The 23282-nt window shown below is 43.5% G+C and overlaps 1 protein-coding gene across 1 annotated transcript in view; it reads right to left on the bottom strand.

Moving 5' to 3' along the window:
- GUCA1C (guanylate cyclase activator 1C) overlaps positions 1–23282 on the bottom strand; it is a 243505-nt gene that overhangs the window by 10498 nt on the left and 209725 nt on the right. The window contains exon 3 of the mRNA XM_075333828.1: positions 10591–10678. Within this exon, the coding sequence (XP_075189943.1) occupies positions 10591–10678 (88 nt within the window). The remainder of the gene's footprint in view (positions 1–10590; positions 10679–23282) is intronic.

Genomic DNA, 23282 nt, shown 5'->3' with positions numbered 1-23282 from the left:
AATGGTTGAAGTCATGCCTCTCCAAAACACCTCCAAACTAGGGCAAGACCACAACATGTGGAGCATGAACGCTGAGTCCGCCCCACATTGTGGACAAGTGGAGTCCGGTGTGGCACCTATGTCAAACAAAAATTTTGGGGTACGATAGACTCGATGAATCACATACAGCTGAGACAATCTGTGGGCTTCCCCCAGAGACAGATAGGGTATTCTTTCCAATATTTCCACCCACTGATTGTCCTCAATAGGACCCAACTCCTGTTCCCATCTCCCTTTAGAGTTTGGTGAATGATGCATTAATAACCTGTCCAGTACTTCACCATACAATACAGATATTAAACCAGATGAACCACTTGAGAAAGCTATTCTCTGAATTATTCTATTGCATTGGATCGCATGGCCGGCTATACTGACTTCAGCACGGTATGCATGTCTTAATTGAAGGTATTTATAGAACTCGCCATTCAAAAACCCAAACTCCAATTGTAACTTGGAGAACTTTTTAAAGCTATCCCCGTCCAGTAGCTGTGTGAGTCTGACCAACCCTCTCCCCCTCCAGCCTCCAAACACCTCTGGCTTATTTAGGTTGGGCAGCCATGGGGTATCCCAGACAGAGGTAAACTGCGAAGGTCCCTTCATGTCCTGCATATCTTTAATTTTATCCCATAACTTATGTATCAACATAAGGGTAGGTGTAGTTTCCAGGGACGAGTGAAATCTACCTGATTCCAGGACCTCGTAAAGACTAGATGATTTGAAATGTTGCTGCAATAAGACTCTTTGCGGGTCCCCCCCCCCGGATCATCCCACCCTCGGATATGTTGCATTGCAAAGTACACCCATGGATTCGCCACTGAGAGTCTTCCTTTGCATTTATTTCTCTGTAGCATTTCTAATTTAATTCTTGGACTATGTCGTCCCCAAATCAGCTCCCTAAAAAGTGAATTAACTTCATAGAAATATCTCTGGAGTATCCAGTGTGGAGAATTATGGAGGACGTACAGCAGCTGGGGAATCCAAATCATTTTCACCAGGTTCGCCCGTCCGACCACCGACAGAGGTAGCTGGGTCCATATGTCAACTTTATCCTTAAATATTTTAAGAATTGGGGTCAGATTGAGTTTAGTATAATCATTCACTCTGGCGATAACGTTAATTCCCAAGTATTTAAATTGCGAGGAGATCTGCAGTCTCTATCTAGGGATATTATTCAAGTTTTCTACAGGGAGTAGCACATACTTCCTCCAATTTATAGCTAGCCCAGAATAACTTCCAAACTGCTGAATCAACTCCATGGCGAATGGTAATGAGACCATTGCATCTAACAGGAAGAGGAGAGTATCATCCGCATATAGAGCCACTTTTTCCTCTCGATCCCCTCTTCTAAAGCCCGTTATATTTGGATGTCGGAGCAGAATCTCAGCCATGGGCTCTATAGCCATTGCAAACAGAAGAGGTGAGAGAGGACACCCCTGGCGAGTGCCCCTAGCCAAATTAAATGTTGGGGTAAGCCTGCCATTAACACGAATTCTGGCAGTGGGCCCGCCGTATAATAATTTTACCCAGGAGATAAAGTCCTCACCCAGCCCAAACTTATGAAGAACTGCCCACAAAAAGTTCCATTCAATAGAATTGAAAGCTTTGGCTGTGTCTAGGGAGCAGATAACTCTGTCCCCCCGGATTATCTACTGGAAGTTGTAAATTGAGGTGAAGGCGCCTAATGTTAACCGCTGTAGATCTAGAGGGGATAAAGCCGGACTGGTCAGAATGAATCAGAGAGGAAATCACCTTGTTTAATCTAGATGGCAACACCAATACCTTGGCTATGATTTTGATATCTGTGGTAAGGAGAGATTTCGGTGTATATGAATCAGGAAGTAAGGGGTCCTTACCTGGTTTAAGTATGACCACCACGATGGCCTCCTGCATTGATGGAGGAAGGCAGCCCCGTCTGAACCGCCCCTCGGAACGTATCCGGAAGCTGCGGCAATAGGATATCCCCGAATTTTTTGTATATTTCTATGGGAAGACCATCCGATCCCGGGAACTTCCATTAGACATGGAAGTCACTGCCAGCTGCAGTTCCTCCAATTGCAGTGGGCCATTCAGGTAGGTCCGATCCGCCTCAGAGAGCCTAGGAAGAGGTATACCCTCAAGATATGAATCAATCTGGTCCTCATTAAAGCTTAGTTTGGAAGTATATAATTGCTGTTAAAAGTCAGTAAAAACCTGCAAAATCCTCTCCGACTCATTAACCACAGATCTCGTGGAGTCCCTTACTGCCCCAACAAAGGAATTTCCCTGCTGTGCCCTAGCTATTACAGCTAATAGATGCCCTGCCTTTTCCCCCTCTTCAAAAAATGTGTGCTGTGAGAACATCCACCTATTCTTGGCCTTTTTTCCTGAGGTGAATATCATATGACTTCTGGGCCTCCTTCCACTCCAACAGATTCTGAGTGGTTGCCGATTCTATGTACTGACGTTCTGTAGACTGAACCCTGTCCCTAAGAAATACTCTAGCTGACCGGGTCTTAGATCTGCTAATCCCCTGTATTAATGCCCCCGCAAACAAGCCTTCATGGCATCCCATAAAACATTTTGAGAAATATCCTCCTGGACATTTTCTTTAAAGTAATGGTTTAAGGTAATAGCAATAGGGTCAGCCTCAATAATTTGCAGCCAAAAAGGGTTCAGGGACCAGGTGTCAAGGGCCGGGTCAGGCTCAGGGAGAAGTCGGAGGCAGGTCACCATGGGCGAATGATCCGAGATGGCTCTAGGTAGGTAAGATACCCACTCCACTAGTGGCAACACTCCCGCAGACCCCAGTGTCATGTCAATTCTAGATAGGGTTTCATGTGACTTAGAGTAACAGAAGAATTAGCGAATCCCAGGGTGTCCAACCCTCCACACATCTGTCAGTGCCAGATCTTTTAGCGTCTCACCAAAACTTGAAATGGGCAGTGTCGCCAGAGACAGGTCATTGTTAAATTTGTCCCAATATGGGTGAATAGTGTTATTGAAATCCCCAATACATAGCACCTGTACATCCGAATTCTCCTGCATAGCCTCCGCCACCATCTTTATGACCTCGTTATTGTAGGGTGGAGGGATGTATACCCCTATTAGTAACAACTCTTTGCTCAGAATTTTACACTGGACCCAAAGAAACCTCCGCTCCTTGTCTACTTTTGATGCAATGGGTTCAAACGGTATGGCTTTATGTATCAATAAGCTGACCCCCCTGGAGTAAGATGAAAAAGTAGAATGGTAACTATAGCTAATCCATGATCTATTCAGGTATGTTATTTTTTCCTTATCTAAGTGGGTGTCCTGTAGACAGACTATAGCAGGAAAATGATCCCTGACAAAGTCCATAACTGCCACCCTCTTTGTGGGATCACCCAGACCACGGACATTCCACGTTAAGATATTAACCTTCCCCGCCATACCAAACAAGTAGAAACATTTTGCATTCCCAACAATCCCTCAATGTCATCATACAGTCATGGCCAAAAGTTTTGAGAATGACACCAAAATTATATTTTCACATGATCTGTTGCCCTCTGGTTTTTAATTGTGTTTGTCTGATCTTTACATCACATACAGAAATATAATTGCAATCATATTATGAGTACCAAAAGGTTATATTGACAGTTAGAATGAGTTAATGCAGCAAGTCAATATTTGCAGTGTTGACTCTTCTTCTTCAGGACCTCTGCAATTCTCCCTGGCATGCTCTCAATCAACTTCTGGACCAAATCCTGACTGATAGCTGTCCATTCTTGCATAAGCAATGCTTGTATTTTGCCAGAATTTGTTGGTTTTTGTTTGTCCACCCGTCTCTTGATGATTGCCCACAAGTTCTCAATGGGATTAAGATCTGGGGAGTTTCCAGGCCATGGACCCAAAATCTCTATGTTTTGTTCCATGAGCCATTTAGTGATCACCTTTGCTTTATGGCAAGGTGCTCCATCATGCTGGAAAAGGCATTGTTGGGCGCCAAACTGCTCTTGGACAGTTGGGAGAAGTTGCTCTTGGAGGACATTCTGGTACCATTCTTTATTCATGGCTGTGTTTTTAGGCAAGACTGTGAGTGAGCCGATTCCCTTGGCTGAGAAGCAACCCCACACATGAATTGTTTCAGGATGCTTAACAGTTGGCATGAGACAAGACTGGTGGAAGCCTCTTCTTCTCCTAATAAGCTGTTTTCCAGATGTCCCAAACAATCAAAAAGGGGATTCATCTGAGAAAATGACTTTACCCCAGTCCTCAGCAGTCCACTCCCTGTACCTTTTGCAGAATATCAGTCGGTCCCTGATGTTTTTTTTTTCTGGAGAGAAGTGGCTTCTTTGCTGCCCTCCTTGAAACCAGGCCTTGCTCAAAGAGTCTCCGCCTCACAGTGCGTGCAGAAGCACTCACACCAGCCTGCTGCAATTGCTGAGCTAGCTCGGCACTGCTGGTAGTCCGATCCCACAGCTTAAACAGTTTTAAGATACGGTCCTGGCGTTTGCTGGTCCTTCTTGGGCGCACTGGAGCCTTTTTGGCAACAATGGAAGCTCTCTCCTTGAAGTTCTTGATGATGCGATAGATTGTTGACTGAGGTGCAACCTTTGTAGCTGCGATACTCTTCCCTGTTAGGCCATTTTTGTGCAGAGCAATGATGGCTGCACGTGTTTCTTTAGCGATAACCATGGTTAACTGAAGAGAAACAATGATACCAAGCACCAGCCTCCTTTTAAAGTGTCCAGTGGTGTCATTCTTACTTAATCATGACTGATTGATCGCCAGCCCTGTCCTCATCAGCACCCACACCTGTGTTAATGGAACAAATCACTGAAACAATGTTAGCTGCTCCTTTTAATGCAGGAATGCAATGATGTTGAAATGTGTTTTGGGGGTTAAAGTTCATTTTCTTAGCCAATATTGACTTTGCAAGTAATTGCTGTTAAGCTGATCACTCTTTATGACATTCTGGAGTATATGCAAATTGCCATTAGAAAAACTTAAGCAGTAGACTTTGTAAAAATTAATATTTGTAGCATTCTCAAAACTTTTGGCCATGACTGTACACTCTTGGTCCCATACCCGTAGAACCCTAACAGACAGAATCATGTACAGAACTACGACATTAGCAATATCATACATTCTTAGTTTCCCATAAAGCCCGAACGAAAAAACACATTCAAAAACATTGAAGCCGAACAGAGGACACCAGTTCATCCTGCAACCTGGCATGAAACTCTAAAAAAAAAAAAAAAAAGAGGGTGCAACAAAAAAAAAGAGGCGATCACCCCCGGAGACGCTGCCTCCTCAAAATGACATAGCCAAATTCTGTGACTACTGGGCCATAGTGGTTCTAAAGAAGAACAAAAGGAAACAATCCTGCAGCCGTGAATATCTACCGATTATTGACCGGTAGCACTTGACCTTGAGAAGAAAAAAAAAAAAAAAGGAAGAAGTGGAAAGAGATTTTTCTCTTTTTCTCTCTTTTCCCTTTATATCTCCATAAAACTAAATTAAACATCCCCTGGATTTCTCCTCCTTGTAGCAGAGGTTGTAATTTAATTCAGCAGCACCAGGGTTTCTCCTCTCCCTCCTCCTCATTGTTGCAGAGATTGCTTGAGTCGCTGCTCATTCAGATCCAGCCACCGGAGGGCATCCTTCGGATTTTCAAAGAAAAAGATCTCGTTTAGTGCTGCCACTCTAAGGGGTACTTTGCACACTACGACATCGCAGGTGCAATGTCGGTGGGGTCAAATCGAAAGTGAATCACATCCGGCGTCGCTGTCGACATCGGAGTATGTGAATCCTTTTTAGTACGATTAACGAGTGCAAAAGCGTCGAAATTGTATGATCGGTGTAGCGTCGGTCATTTCCATAATTTCGGAAGGACCGATGTTACGATGTTGTTCCTCGTTCCTTCGGCAGTACACATCGCTGTGTGTGAAGCCGCAGGAGCGAGGAACATCGCCTTACCTGCGTCCCGGCTGCAATGAGGAAGGAAGGAGGTGGGCGGGATGTTTACGTCCCACTCATCTCCGCCCCCCTGCTTCTATTGGCCGCATGCCGTGTGACGTCGCTGTGACGCCGCACGACTTGCCCCCTTAGAAAGGAGGCGGTTCGCCGGCCAGAGCGACGTCGCAGGGCAGGTAAGTGTATGTGAAGCTGCCGTAGCGATAATGTTCGCTATGGCAGCTATCACAAGATATCGCAGCTGCGACAGGGGCGGGGACTATCGCGCTCGGCATCGCTACCATCGGCTTGCGATGTCGTAGTGTGCAAAGTACCCCTAAGCCTGTTCTCTAAGTCGTCAGTTTTGTACATCAGGGCTGCCAGCTGTTGTTCATGACTGCTCACCTTTCTGGTCACTTATTCTTCCTTCTGAAGCTGCGATTCTGTCAGATGCTTTTTGCAGGCCCTGACTTATATGAGATATTTCCTCTCTGAATTGTCCCGTCTGGGTATTTAGAGTGGTGCCAAATTGCTTAATAGCAGATAATATGTCCTTCAGCGTGTGCTCCTCACCCTGAAAGCTCACATCACCCATAATGACCTGTGTCTCTGTTGTGGCAGGATCCTGACCATTTTGCAGCAATGGGGACATCACTTCCTCCATAGCCGATTCACTGTCCTCCTCCCCCTCCTTCTCCATTAACACAGCATACTGGCCCGGATTTATTAGTGATTCTTGCCTGCTTGAACCTGCTGGGCTTTGTAGTACTCCGTGACTGCTTGAGCCTGTCGGACTTTGTGGTGCTTTGTACTTGCTCAAGTCTGCTGGGCCTTGTAGTGACCCTTGTTTGCCCAAGGATGCCCAAGGATGCAGGGCTTTTTGTTATCCTGCACTTGCCCGGGTCTGCTGGGCCTTGTGGTGCCCCTTATTTTCCCGAGGCTGCAGGGCTTTTCGATACTCCACACTTGCCCGAGTCTGCTGGGATGCATGGGCTTGCTGAGCCTTGAGGTGCCTCCTGCCTGCTCAACTCCACTGGGCTTTGCGATGCCCTGTGTTTGCCCGAGCCTGCTGGGCTCTGTAGTGCCCCCCCAGTGGAGGGGGTTCCCCCACCACCAGGAGCCTTTGCAAATCCCGCCAGCTTCACTGCCGCATTTACTGCCACACTCCTTCCCGCCTTGGCACTCACTGTTTGCTGGCCAACGCCATTTTGGGACTTTCCCCGCTCTGTGGCTGCTGCTTCCCGCTGCCGTCTGCTAATCCCTCCGGTCATGGCTCCGCACTTTGAGGTAGGTAATATGATCAGGGAGGTGTCCAGTTTCTATTTAGTTAGTAAGTTCAGTCCTGTGGGCCCAGTGGAATCAGTAGTTTGCAGCCTCCCCAGGAGCTCTCCTTCTATGCTTCCTCTCTCATGCCCGGTCAGGCCCCGCCCCCCCAACTTCAGCTTTTTGACAGATGGTGTTATGTTTTCATCAAGAATTTATTGAACTTTCAATAAATCACTCTAGCTGTGAAATTTTCCCTGTGCAATTGGCTGCAACACAACTCCAATGCATGACTGATCTACCTCCATGCTTAATGGTGGGCAAGTTGTTCTTTTTCTGAAATTCTGTGCCCTTTTCTCTCCACACACACCTTTGATCATTGTGGCCAAAGAGTTCTTTTTTAACCTCATAGATCCACAGGACTTGTATCTAAAATGCATCAGGCTTGTTTAGATGTCGTTTTGCATACTTTTGATGCTGAATTTTATGGTGAGAATGCAGGAGATGATTTCCTCTGATGACTGTATCATGAAGGCCATATGTGTGCATGTGTCTACAGTGCTGGCCAAAAGTATTGGCACCCCTGTAATTCTGTCAGATAATACTCAGTTTATTCATAAAAATGATTGCAATCACAAATTCTTTGGTATTATTATCTTCATTTAATTTGTCTTCAATGAAAAAAAAATTAAAAAATGTCATAAAGCCAAATTGGATATAATTCCACACCAAACATAAAAATGGGGGTGGACAAAAGTATTGGCACTGTTTGAAAATCATGTGATGCTTCTCTAATTTGTGTAATTAACAGCACCTGTAACTTACCTGTGGCACCTAAAAAGTGTTGGCAATCACTAAATCACACTTGCAGCCAGTTGACATGGATTAAAGTTGACTCAACCTCTGTCCTGTGTCCTTGTGTGTACCACATTGAGCATGGAGAAAAGAAAGAAGACCAAAGAACTGTCTGAGGACTTGAGAATCCAAATTGTGAGGAAGCATGAGCAATCTCAAGGCTACAAGTCCATCTCCAAAGACCTGAAAGTTCCTGTGTCTACAGTGCACAGTGTCATCAAGAAGTTTAAAGCCCATGGCACTGTGGCTAACCTCCCTAAATGTGGAAGGAAAAGAAAAATTGACGAGAGATTTCAACGCAAGATTGTGCGGATGGTGGATAAAGAACCTCGACTAACATCCAAACAAGTTCAAGCTGCCCTGCAGTCCGAGGGTACAACAGTGTCAACCCGTACTATCCGTCGGCGTCTGAATGAAAAGGGACTGTATGGTAGGATACCCAGGAAGACCCCCCTTCTTACCCCGAGACATAAAAAAGCCAGGCTGGAGTTTTCCAAAACTTACCTAAGAAAGCCTAAAACGTTTTGGAAGAATGTTCTCTGGTCAGATAAGACAAAAGTAGAGCTTTTTGGGAAAAGCCATCAACATAGAGTTTACAGGGAAAAAAAAGAGGCATTCAAAGAAAAGAACACGGTCCCTACAATCAGACATGGCGGAGGTTCCCTGATATTTTGGGGTTGCTTTGCTGCCTCTGGCATTGGACTGCTTGATCGTGTGCATGGCATTATGAACTCTGAAGACTACCAACAAATTTTGGAGCATAATGTAGGGCCCAGTGTGAGAAAGCTGGGTCTTCCTCAGAGGTCATGGGTCTTCCAGAAGGACAATGACCCAAAACACACTTCAAAAAGCACTAGAAAATGGTTTGAGAGAAAGCACTGGAGACTACTAAGGTGGCCAGCAATGAGTCCAGACCTGAATCCCATAGAACACCTGTGGAGAGATCTCAAAATGGCAGTTTGGAGAAGGCACCCTTCAAATCTCAGGGACCTGGAGCAGTTTGCCAAAGAAGAATGGTCTAAAATTCCAGGAGAGCATTGTAAGAAACTCATTGATGGTTACCGGAAGCGGTTGTTCGCAGTTATTTTGGCTAAAGGTTGTGCAACCAAGTATTAGGCTAAGGGTGTCAATACTTTTGTCTGGCCCATTTTTGGAGTTTTGTGGGAAATGATCAATGATTTGATTTTTGTTTCACTCTCTTTTGTGTTTTTTCATTGCAAGCAAAATAAATGAAGATTATTTTTGGCCAGCACTGTATTAACAGTAGAACAATGTACCACAACTGCAGAGTCTGATAAATCTTCCTGAAGGTCTTTTGCAGTAAAGAGGAGATTCTGATTTGCTTCTCTAGAAATCTTATGAGCAGCTCTCACAGAAATGTTGCTTCGTCTTCCAGACCTTATCTCGACTTCCCCTGTTCCTATTAAATGTTATTTCTTAATTATATTTCAAACTGAGGAAAGGGCAACTTGAAAACACTTAGCTATCTTCTTATAGCCTTCTCCTGCTTTGTGGGCCTCCACCATTTTCAGAGTGCTAGGCAGCTGCTTAGCAGAATCCATGGCTGCTGTTTTGTGGCACAAGGTTGGAGAATGTTCGCTTTCTATAAGGATTTGAAAGTTGCATCACCTGGTCTTTCCTACTGATGACAGTGAACAAGCCATAACTCCAGCAGGCAAATCAAGGTCTGAAAGGTTGGTCAAACTATCTGAGCACACAAATCTGAAAGGGTGCCCACATTTTTGCATTGGTCCACTTTCCTTCTTGTAATTTACAAAATGTTAAAGGATTAAAATAATATATATATATATATATATATATATATATATATATATATATACATACAGTATATATACAGTGTATATATATATATATATATATATATATATATACACACATATATATATATATATAATTTTTTTTTCCTAAAATACAAAGGAATAGTGTTATCTTTAACTTTACGCCTTTTATAGATCATTTCATCTTCAAGTTGCTTATCTGTTCACAATAACTGTAATTTTGATCATGGATGCCCAAACCTTTGCATGCCACTGTAAGTTTGCAAAACATTAATTTCCCTGTTGGTTCTGCGTAACAAAAGCAAATGTCGATCATATAACCAGTTTCTTGTATTCTCTTGTGAGGTACTGTTTCTTATTATTGGGGTGGAAAAAAATAACTTGCTGCTCACCTTTCCCACTTTTGATCCTACATGCATTAAGTAAAAATGATGGAGGAGCACAAGTGGAGTATTGTTGAATGGACTGTGGCAGTGAAACAGGAGAGTAGAGAGGTATTTTTTAATGGCTCTCAAAAATTCAGAAAAGTGGCAGCCGGATGCCGTTTTGTTGAAATAGCACAAGGGAATTTGCAGAAAAATAGTATTTAGGCGAACTTGAAGTGTTTGTAAAATTTGAGGTGAAATCAATTTGCCTCAAACATATCAACTGATTTCTATGATTTCTACTACTAACTCTTCCAAACACGAAAGCAAAACAGGTGAACGTTAGTCAAACATACCGTCTCCATTGACATCAATCTTTTCAAACAACATTGATGTGAATTCCTCAGGACTTATTCCCTGGTGACCATTTATAGATTGAACTGCCTAAAAAATAAAAAAAATACCATAACATGTAAGATAAAACTGCTCAAGTTGCATTGTTTTTATTTAGAGAATCATATGAATGTATAAAGAGCCAAGCATGAGGAACCTATCAGCACAATATTAAATGGAAAGCTCTAAAAATAAGATGCAAGGCCATAGGAAACAAAAAGTAAAATATAGAATTTTATTGAATCAATTTTGTTTTAAATATATGGTAAAACATAGTAAATTAGAATTGAGATTTTTTCCATAAATGTAAAATCTCACAAACCAGCGCTGAAAAATAAGAGTAAGGATTATTTTAATATTTTATTACCACCAACACTCCTAATCCCTAACAATATAGACAAAATTCCTTTCTACAAATAGTAGGAGACAAAGGACAAAAATATACACATTGATGAGCACAATATAACTGTAAAAACGTGGGGCCCCGGCCGGTGGCAACCACGATTATTAATAAAGGTTACTGATGTTAATAGTCCGATTAAAAAAAGGGTGACTTTCTCAAAAATAAACAGTGAATAACTGCAGAAAGTTTTTCCAAGGAGGTACTACGACCGTACCAGCCCGTGTATAAGGGCAATCCTCCTGCTTACGGGTGCCTGCACCGAAGTTAATAATTTACTGTTTGTTAGATTGTCACTGACAGCCACGCTACACTCATTCACGATCCCTGGTTAGGGTTGAAGATACCGCGCTCCTGACAAGGAGTCTAGCGGTAAAAGCATCAGTGCACCGGGGGCCCGTTACAGGTCCCCAGTGTATGTTACCTGACACCGATGCTAACAGAGGGAGCTCCGTGAGATGTGGTCCTTGCGTGGAGTGATTTTTTTCTCCTGTCTGGAGAGGAAAAAGTTGATGCTGAGTCGCAGTGTACAAAATCCTCAAATCCAGAGTACAGGATGCCGATTAAAGATTACTAAAGCAGGGCTGTACTGCCCTGGGTTATAGGCTCCTCCGTGCACCTGCTTGGGCATTTACCTGCCAGTGAACCGACAGGTTCCGTAGTCGGTGGAGAGCAAACAGACAGTTACGTCTACTTCACAGCACTGGACTGAGCAAGATCCGACGCGCGTTTCGGGGGCGTTACCGGTCCCCTTCCTTGAGGATCCTGTACTCTGGATTTGAGGATTTTGTACACTACGACTCAGCGTCAACTTTTTCCTCTCCAGACAGGAGAAAAAATCACTCCACGCAAGGACCACATCTCACGGAGCTCCCTCTGTTAGCATCGGTGTCAGGTAACATACACTGGGGACCTGTAACGGGCCCCCGGTGCACTGATCCTTTTACCGCTAGACTCCTTGTCAGGAGCGCGGTATCTTCAACCCTAACCAGAAATCGTGAATGAGTGCAGCGTGGCTCTCAGTGACAATCTAACAAACAGTAAATTATTAACTTCGGTGCAGGCACCCGTAAGCAGGAGGATTGCCCTTATACACGGGCTGGTACGGTCGTAGTACCTCTTTGGAAAAACTTTCTGCAGTTATTCACTGTTTATTTTTGAGAAAGTCGCCCTTTTTTTAATCGGACTATTAACATCAGTAACCTTTATTAATAATCGTGGTTTCAACCGGCCGGGGCCCCACGTTTTTACAGTTATATTGTGCTCATCAATGTGTATATTTTTGTCCTTTGTCTCCTACTATTTGTAGAAAGGAATTTTGTCTATATTGTTAGGGATTAGGAGTATTGGTGGTAATAAAATATTAAAATAATCCTTACTCTTATTTTTCAGCGCTGGTTTGTGAGATTTTCCATTTATGGAAAAAATCTCAATTCTAATTTACTAAATTTATCCAGGCAATTTTTGGGGCAGTTTTTGCCTAAAAACCAGCTGCAGAATTATAAGCTAGCCTTTTGGGTCAAGCGCTTACTATTGTCTTAGGACAACTTTTTATGGTAAAACATAGATACAAAAGGTATCAATATAGAAATACAAGACTGGCAATTGGAAGAATAATATTTCCAAAAGATGTACAAAATAATATGAAGGGTATATCAAGTAATAGTATTGCGAACGGATACTCACAATGCATGAAAAATATTAGTGACCAAGCAACACAGTAATAGAGAGAGGTGTAAGAATGTTTAAGAGAGGCAAAAGAAATGCACAAAAGAAATATAAAAGTACCGTATTTTTCATTTTATAAGATGCACCGGATTATAAAACGCACCCCAAATTGAGATAAAAAAAAAGGTAACAAAAATAATGGGGTTCATTTTATACTCCAGTGGTGTCTTACCGGAGGGGGGGTGGCAGCGGTGGTGGAGTGGAGTCACTGGAGGCAGGGGCATTGGTGGAATAGGGCAATGATACTGCCAGTGATGGGATCTGTGCTGGCAGCAGTGGGGGCTGTACTGGCTGTGTGGAGAAGGCCAGTGCAGCGGGTGTCCCAGATGCTTTGTCGGCGGTGTGGGCTTCAAAGAAATGGTGCCTGGAGCGGCGCGTGCACAGATAGAGCTCTCAGCTCAATGACAAGCTGAGATCTCATCTGCACATGCGCCACCTCCGGGCACCATTTTCATTAAGTCCGCTGGTGGGAGATCAACGTGCGGGAGACGGCGCATGCTCAGATGAGATCTTGAGCTGAGAGCTCCATCTACGCATGCACTAACTCTGCACGCTATTATTCGAAGCGAAGCATCTGGGACACCCGCCGCACCACTCTGCTCCACACACCTACCACAGCATGCACAGCCAGTTGCCCGCACAGGCAGCCAGCCGCACTGACAAACAGACAGCCAGCTGGCCGCCCGCACAAGCAGCCAGCCGCCCACACAGACAGCCAGCACAGTGCCAATTCTCCACCTCCTGGTAAGCTATATACGGATTATAAGACACACTCCTCATTTTCCTCCCAAATTTTTGGAAGGAAAAGTGCACCTTATAATCCAAAAAATACAGTAATACTATGGGGTCAAAGGATTAGGAGTGGTGATGGCGATAACGAAAAATAAGATTAATAAATAACCCATCAAGTTAAAGTGCCATGTGGAGTGAACTCACCAGTCAGGAAAAATGCACCAGAAGCGCGTTTCGCATGTAGCTTCCTCTGTATGGATGTTTTAGATATTTATATATTTTTTAAACAATTCAATAAAATTATATAATTTTACTTTTTGGTTCATTTGGCCTTGTACCTTATTCTTATAGGTTTCCATTATTTTGATTTCGTCCATCTCTAATATTTGATAGAATGTAAAATTTTAGCACCGTGATATTCTTTATGGAAAAATCTGGATAATGTACTTTTACTATAAAAAGCATGCTCTGCAGTAAATAAAGTAAAAGTTGCTTCGATGACATATTTATTACATTTTAATGCTTTTCACTATTTCATTTTACAATATCTCCAATGAATATTGGCATAAAATATTTTTTGGTCAAAAGTTCTGTTTTCTATATATGTTTTTTAGTCCTGTAAAAGAGTAACAAAAAGGGGGTCAAATTAATTATAAATGTTTATTGACTTGCTATTCAAATATTGTCATGCATGAACTAGAATATACCGGGATCATGGGTTTGAATCAATGTATTGGAGATCTCTATTATCTACTATGTCTGCATGCTTTTTTTCCCCAGGATGATTGATATTTTTGACCACATCGCAAAAACAAAATTAAAGTAATTTTTACAGAAATCCATTTATGGCTACAGTGGATATAAAAAGTGTACACATACCTATTAAAATGGTAGTATTTTGTTATCTATAAAAATATACCAAGAGAGATTGGGAAACTAACTGAAATATTTTTTAGGGGTGAGTAAACGTAAAACAATGTTGTGTCATAGGTGGTAACACCCTGTTATAATTGGAGATGTCGTTACATAGTTACATAGGTTGAAAAAAGACCTAGGTCCACCTCAAGACCCATCTCTTCCAACAAGCCTACAACATACAATAGCCCTCAGTCCAGTACACCACTGCGCAACCAGCTCTGTCCTCACCTATTATACCAACACCCATTCCCTGTAGACTGTGAGCCCTCGTGGGCAGGGTCTTCTCTCCTCCTATACCAGTCTGTTTTGTACTGTTAATGATTGTTCTACGTATACCCTCTTTCACTTGTAAAGCGCCATGGAATAAATGGCGCTATAATAATAATAAATAATAATAATCTAGTTCAACCTTCCTTCATTAATTATATATTTCGTCATTAAGTCATTTAAAATTAGCCATTCACATTTAAACTCATATTAAATAGTAGTCAATATAAAGCTGCCATCATTTAAAGAGATTTTATTTAACTACATAAAAAGTGTATCTATGCTAGTAGGATTTTCCTGCCATTTTCTTAGTTTAATTTTACAGCAAAAGCCATAGTCCATAAACAGCTTACCACACAGCAAAGGGATCTCATTATTAAAAGTTATCAACCAAATTTACACTGTAAACCTGTACACTGCTTGCTTTACATTGTAATCAAAAAGTCATATCTTCAGTGTTGTCCCATGAAAATATAATAAAATATTTACAACAGTGAGAGGTGTACTCACTTTTATGGTATACTGTAATTAACTCTGAAAAGTAACAAATTGTTAAAAGTCTTACAGAGGGAAGCAGCATTCTTGGAATTGCTTAAATTTTGGGTTGGAATAACAGAATAGTCAAAAGTTTTGTTGCAAATAGTCAACAAGGTCAAAGTGGTGAGAAAAAGAAATTCACATTAACTGGCAAAAAATTGAGAAGAATGAAATGTGAGGCAATCAGGAACCCATTATCCCCAAGTTCTGTCATATTTCAGAACTGAAACCTCCCTGGAAGTCTAGAAGTACAGTGCTGAGAGACATGGCCAAGTTAAAGAAGGCGGAAGCCCGACCACCACTAAATAATAAGCATTCAAGTATATACAGTTTAGAGTTGGAAAATATGCATAAGGATGATGATATGGTCAAAATACTCACTTGCCTAATAATTGTGCACACAGTGTATACAGTCATTACAGATAATCTTGTAGCCATTAACCATTAAAAAAAAACAAAAGCAGTCACCTATTGAAGACAAAGAGACATTGCCATCTGAGTAAATTCAGCCTATACCATAGAGGTGAAAAAAGCATATTAATCACTTGTGAATTATTCAACAAGTGTGTTTGATGGCAATGTGCTTGTAAAGTCTTGTGTTTCTTTTCATTTCTCACATGCATCAAACCTGCTCTGCATTGTGTACAGATCCAGTGTCGAAAACCATGCAGGAAAACATAACAGAGCTCAGTTCTTTGCATACAGTTGGGACATAAAACATAGAAAGCTCATGGACCAATATTAGTCAATGTATTAGTTCACATGCACATTTTTTGAACACGGACCAGCTGTGGAGAATAAAAATTGCAAGATTTGCTAGTTTCATCTGTTTTTTAAAAAATGGGATTCACTTATGCGTTTTAATGGATGTGCAAACAAAATGATGCAATAACACTCTCGCACCCCTACAATCTATCCTCAACTCTGCCGCATGACTAATCCATCTCCCCCCCCATGCTGCCCCAGACTCTCCTCTGCCAATTCCTTCACTAGCTTCCTATTGTCCAAAGACTTCAGTTCAAAACCCTAACCATGACATGCAAAGCCATCCACAAACTGTCTCCTCCATACTGCTAGTCTCCCAGTACCTACCTGCACACAACCTCCAATCCTCACAAGATCGCCTTTTCTACTCCCTGCTTTTCTCCTCTTCTAAAAATTGCAAACAAGATTTCTCCCATGCATCCCCCATACTCTGAAACTGTCTTCTCCAACATATCAAACTTTCACCGAGCTTGGAAACGTTCAAAAGGAACCTGAAAACCCAGGTTTTCCGACAAGCCTACAACCTGCTGCAACCCTCAGTCCACTATACCGTTGCATGACCACATCTGCCCTCACTTACTGTATCCTCACCCACCCCCTCTTGCAGGGCCAAACTGGGACTAAAATTCAGCCCTGGCATTTGGGGGTACACAGGCCTACTTGTCACTTGGTGAATGTGTAATAGCTTTGTGCACTTGTAGATTGTGTAACACGACCATATAACATGTAGTCATGACTGCATCCAGTATTACAGCTCAGTCCTATTTATTGCTCTTACAGTGCTGGCCAAAAGTATTGGCACCCCTGCAATTCTGTCAGATAATACTCAGTTTCTTCTTGAAAATTATTGCAATCACAAATTCTTTGGTATTATTATCTTCATTTATTTTGCTTGCAATGAAAAAACACAAAAGAGAATGAAGCAAAAATCAAATCATTGTTCATTTCACACAAAACTCCAAAAATGGGCCAGACAAAAGTATTGGCACCCTTAGCCTAATACTTGGTTGCACAACCTTTAGCCAAAATAACTGCGAACAACCTCTTCCGGTAACCATCAATGCTCTTCTTCTTACAATGCTCTGCTGGAATTTTAGACCATCGTCTTTGACAAACTGCTCCAGGTCCCTGAGATTTGAAGGGTGCCTTCTCCAAACTGCCATTTTGAGATCTCTCCACAAGCGTTCTATGGGATTCAGGTCTGGACTCATTGCTGGCCACTTTAGTTGTCTCCAGTGCTTTCTATCAAACCATTTTCTAGTGCTTTTTGAAGTGTGTTTTGGGTCATTGTCCTGCTGGGAGACCCATGACCTCTGAGGAAGACCCAGCTTTCTCACACTGGGCCCTACATTATGCTGCAAAATTTGTTGGTAGTCTTCAGAGTTCATAATGCCATGCACACGGTCAAGCAGTCCAGTGCCAGAGGCAGCAAAGCAACCCCAAAACATCAGGGAACCTCCGCCATGTTTGACTGTAGGGACCGTGTTATTTTCTTTGAATGCCTCTCTTTTTTTCCTGTAAACTCTATGTTGATGGCTTTTCCCAAAAAGCTCTACTTTTGTCTCATCTGACCAGAGAACATTCTTCCAAAACGTTTTAGGCTTTCTCAGGTAAGTTTTGGAAAACTCCAGCCTGGCTTTTTTATGTCTCGGGGTAAGAAGGGGGGTCTTCCTGGGTATCCTACCATACAGTCCCTTTTCACTCAGACGCCGATGGATAGTACGGGTTGACACTGTTGTACCCTCGGACTTCAGGGCAGCTTGAATTGTTTGGATGTTAGTCGAGGTTCTTTATCCACCATCCTCACAATCTTGCGTTGAAATCTCTCGTCAATTTTTCTTTTCCTTCCACATCTAGGGAGGTTAACCACAGTGCCATCTGCTTTAAACGTCTTGATGACACTGCGCACCGTAGACACAGGAACTTTTAGGTCTTTGGAGATGGACTTGTAGCCTTGAGATTGCTCATGCTTCCTCACAATTTGGATTCTTAAGTCCTCATAGAGTTCTTTGGTCTTCTTTCTTTTCTCCATGCTCAATGTGGTACACACAAGGACACAGGACAGAGGTTGTCAACTTTAATCCATGTCAACTGGCTGCAAGTGTGATTTAGTTATTGCCAACACCTGTTAGGTGCCACAGGTAAGTTACAGGTGCTATTAATTTACAAATTAGAGAAGCATCACATGATTTTTCAAACAGTGCCAAAACTTTTGTCCACCCCCTTTTTATGTTTGGTGTGGAATTATATCCAATTTGGCTTTATGACAATTTTTTTTTTTTTCATTGAAGACAAATTAAATGAAGATAATAATACCAAAGAATTTATGATTGCAATCATTTTCAAGAAGAAACTGAGTATTATCTGACAGAATTGCAGGGGTGCCAATACTTTTGGCCAGCACTGTATTTGCAGAGCTGGATCCCATAGATAATGAAGAGGATGTTGCGCTCTCCATATAAAGCTTCGGCCTCATCATATAGCTGATGGGCAGGGATCTAAATGATCAGATACCCCTGAACTAATATTGAAATGACCTATTCTACAGATTGGTGATCAGAGAAGCTGTATTTCACTAGTGCTAATTGTGGGTGCGCACCACTTAGGGAAGGTGCAATAACATTTTTGGGGGCAGATCCCACCATGGAAACCACTATGAAAAATTGCAAATGAATGACCATCTGCATCTACCCGCTGTGCACAGGTTCAGGCTTTTGACCATTTTTTTAACCAGTTCAGGTTCCTAAAACCGCGCAGTGGTTAAAAGAAGTGACCGCTCCATACTTCTGGTGTTTTCCAGTCAGAAGAGGCTCTATACTTTACAATGGGAAGGCTCGGAAGATGCCCAGACGTCTTTTGTTGTGTTTACCATCACTTTTTCTTAAAAGTGCAGTAAAAAATATGTGACAAAACAATGGGAAAACACTAAAAGAAAAACCAAAGATGGTCAAAACCATTGAAAAAATATCCAGGAAACGACTGTAAAACTACACAGAAGATGTGTCAGGAAAAAAATGCCACGGTTTTCAACATCTTCTGCTTGAGAAACATGGCGGTTTTGCTTGAGTTTAAAATCCCTTGTGTGCATATTCCTTTAGATTTTCCAGCTTTAAGTGGGATTTACACGCTACGATATATCTAATGAGATGTCAGCAGGGTCACGTCGTAAGTGATGCATGTGGAGACACGGGGCTCAGTGGGTGCTCTTGTCCACTAAAACCCGCCACCTTTAGAAAGACATCGTTGCTCAGGGCTCATCCCACCTGAACGCCGGCCTCCTTAACCGTGGGCGTAACACTACTCAGACAACACAGGGTGAGGGAATCACAATAATTAGACTTTATTGGATCCCCAAAATATTAACGGCACATAACACATAACCAGCAAAACACACAAATGTAACAGGCAACAGAGTCTCACCCTTCCGCTGGCTCACCAGGGATTTAGAATGTCCATGCTTCAGAGCTTCCAGGGCCGCTTACTCCAATCCAGCAGCACCCCGCTTTCGGCGGGCACCCACCGAGAAAGGAATAGCGCCAGATTTAGGAAGCTGTGTGAGGTCTGAAAAGTCTGTAGCCAGGTGACCGGATTGTCCCAACCTGAGTGTCCTCCTTAGGTAGTCCTGATATAATGTTACAATTCTGGCAGCCGGAGTCGAAATCCCTAGGCTGTGGATATGGTCTCCAACCGGAACCGGAGTCCCTAGATTGAAGCCATAAGATATCCTGATCCTCTAGTCAGCTCCAAAGAGCTTAGACTGGATCCATCAGCATCCATCAACAACCTGGTGGCTTAAAGAAATCCCTTTTATAGCCACAGCCTTCCACTTGGATACATTGCGTCCTCATCGATTGGTTGGACAAGATCGCCTCTCCCATTGGATGAATCTCAAGCTGCATGGACAATGTTCATCCAAATGATGTCTACAGAAAGACTGAGGATATCTACATGAAGTCTGCAAGTCACAGACTCGACAATGGCTACTAAGGTAATCACATTAGCAATACACAACTACGTTACAATGGTTACTGAAAGAGTCTGGAGAAACAATACGTCTGGCTTTCAGTGGCCAACACAATTACATGAGTCAACAAGAGTCTTGTAGAAACAATGAGGGACTTATCCCCTGTCTATAAACAATCTATCATCCTGTCTGGCTGAATTTTAAGAAACTTTAACCCATGAGAGTCCATGTCGTCACATTCCTGCCCCTTCTTAATATTAGCCAGACATGATAGGCTTCCGATCATCCTTCTCCTCTTGACGGCATTGTCCTTTTTAATGGTGAGGTCAGCATCAGAGGCTTGCATCTATACACCTCCCCCTGATTACCTCCCCCAAGTTGAGCAGCCATATTGCGGACAAGCACTAAGGTGGGGTCCATGAGTTGGGCTTGCATACATTTCTTACTATCAATCTTCCCCCAGCCAATAGTCACGATGTGGTTAGGCTTACTCACGTTTCTTGGCTCAGAAGTCGATGCTGGAGACTGGGAATGTGAATTATCCTTGGAAAAGATGTTAGAAACATCCACATCAGGGTCCTGCTTGGCTTGGAAGTGGGTGATGGCTGCTTCAAACTGACTGGATAGTCCTTGTCCTAGGTCATTCTCCAAAATGACAGGTGTGAGCAGGTAATCCCCAAGCCCCACTTTCACTTCCCTTTGAGTGGTATCCGAAACAACAGGCTTGGTGGGGCCATCTATGAACCCCACTTCAATTTCCTCCTGGCTAGTCCCCGAAACAACAAGTGTGGGGAGGCTGTCCATAAACTCCATATGGACCTCTTCCTGGTCAGACCCCAAAGTAACTGGTGTGGGGACGGTGTCCATAAGCTCCACATCAGCTTTGCTCTGATTAGTCTCCACAATGACAGGTGTGGGGAGGCTGTTCACAAGTCTCACATCAACCTCTCCCTGGTCCTTTCCCGAAATAACTGGTGTGGGGACGGTGTCCATAAGCTCCACATCAGCCTTGCTCTGGTCAGTCTCCACAATTACAGGTATGGGGAGGCTGTTCACAATTCCCACATCGATCACTTCCTGGTTGGTCCCCAAAATACCAGGTGTGGGGAGGCTGTCCACAAGCTCCACCTCGACCTCTCCCTGATCGGTCCTTAGGTCCAACTGCACACATGCCAGAGGAATGTCTGAGCACTGGCCCTCAGCCAGGGAGATGGATAATTGGGAATCTGGTACGGGGTCTTCTGGGGAAACAATAACTGGGCTTACCAGGGTAATAGAGGAACCAGTGTCTCGTAGTCCCTGACTCTGTATGTCACAGACCTTGACCGGCTGAGCTGGTAGATGGGCTCCAAGCATGCGGCCTCGGTTTTGGAGACAATCTTTATCTATATGTCCATGGCGCCCACATGTATAACAGCGCCATAGATTGGGAGAGTCACAGGCCCTGTTTGTAGTCCTTTGTTTTGGCGCAGCTTCTGCTGGGTAGCGGGACCATCCTTCTCGACCGGCTGGTGTTAGCAGTACTGCAGCTGGAATCCCATAAACATATTCCAGAACATAAGCCCTCTCTTCTCTTGAGGATCTAGGCCCCAATGCATCCAACAACGCTGTGGCTTGGGCCATTTTGGACAAAGTTGATTCCCGATTGTCACTAGATCCATGATGTGGCACATAGTTTAAATCCTCTGGGTCAATATCGGCGGGATCCTCATCGTCCTCTGCATCATGCTGGGCATCCCAACGGACTAATTTCTGGATCAAGTCTGACCGAGTCTCAGCGTTCCAGTAGATAATCTTTCGCCTCTGGCACAGATCCTGTAGCATCCATTTACTGCAGCGGTCGTAACTCCTCTCTTGTCCTTGTCCCATGGCTGAGCTGGTGGGGTTGGACATGGCAGCAGCATCCGAAACCTGAATGCCTCCCCTATGGCCTGCTGGGTATGCTTATGTGCCTCCCTGGTTGTTGAGCCCTGGACGGTGTCCGAAAACACCAGTCCGCTGCAGCTCCCCTGGGTAAACCAGGCTGAGTAGTATCCCACTGCTGCCACCAATTGTGGAGACACGGGGCTCAGTGGGTGCTCTTGTCCACTAAATCCCGCCGCCTTTAGAAAGACAGCGTGGCTCAGGGCTCATCCCACCTGAACGCCGACCTCCTTAACCGTGGGCGTTACACTACTCAGACAACACAGGGTGAGGGAACCACAATAATTAGACTTTATTGGATCCCCAAAATATTAACGGCACATAACACATAACCAGCAAAACACACAAATGTAACAGGCAACAGAGTCTCAGCCTTCCGCTGGCTCACCAGGGATTTAGAATGTCCATGCTTCAGAGCTTACAGGGCCGCTTACTCCAATCCAGCAGCACCCCGCTTTCGGCGGGCACCCACTGAGAAAGGAATAGCGCCAGATTTAGGAAGCTGTGTGAGGTCTGAAAAGTCTGTAGCCAGGTGACCGGATTGTCCCAACCTGAGTGTCCTCCTTAGGTAGTCCTGATATAATGTTACAATCCTGGCAGCCGGAGTCGAAATCCCTAGACTGTGGATATTGTCCCCAACCGGAACCGGAGTCCCTAGATTGAAGCCATAAGATATCCTGATCCCCTAGTCAGCTCCAAAGAGCTTAGACTGGATCCATCAGCATCCATCAATAACCTGGTGGCTTAAAGAAATCCCTTTTATAGCCACAGCCTTCCACTTGGATACACTGCGTCCTCATCGATTGGTTGGACAAGATCGCCTCTCCCATTGGATGAATCTCAAGCTTCATGGACAATGTTCATCCAAATGATGTCTACAGAAAGACTGAGGATATTTTCATGAAGTCTGCAAGTCACAGACTCGACAATGGCTACTAAGGTAATCACATTAGCAATACACAACTACGTTACAATGGTTACTGAAAGAGTATGGAGAAACAATACGTCTGGCTTTCAGTGGCCAACACAATTACATGAGTCAACAAGAGTCTTGTAGAAACAATGAGGGACTTATCCCCCGTCTATAAGCAATCTATCATCCTGTCCAGCTGAATTTTAAGAAACTTTAACCCATGAGAGTCCATGTCGTCACAACGCACATCCAGCATCGTTAGTGATATCATAGCGTGTGACAGCTATGAACGAGCAGAAATACTCACCTTCTCGTTCATCGCTGACACGTCGCTCATTTTCTAAAAATCGCACGTCCTGTTGTTCATCGTACCCGGGCAGCACACATCGCTCCGTGTGACACCCCGGGAACGATGAACTGCAGCTTACCTGCGGCCGCCGGCAATGCTGAAGGAAGGAGGTAAGCGGGATGTTTACGTCCCGCTCATCTCCGCCCCTCCGCTTCTATT

Source organism: Anomaloglossus baeobatrachus, chromosome 2, assembly GCF_048569485.1.
Source record: "Anomaloglossus baeobatrachus isolate aAnoBae1 chromosome 2, aAnoBae1.hap1, whole genome shotgun sequence".
Lineage (NCBI taxonomy): Eukaryota > Metazoa > Chordata > Amphibia > Anura > Aromobatidae > Anomaloglossus > Anomaloglossus baeobatrachus.
The sequence above is the reverse complement of the archived record's forward strand: the minus strand, read 5'-3'. Positions and strand labels throughout refer to the sequence as shown.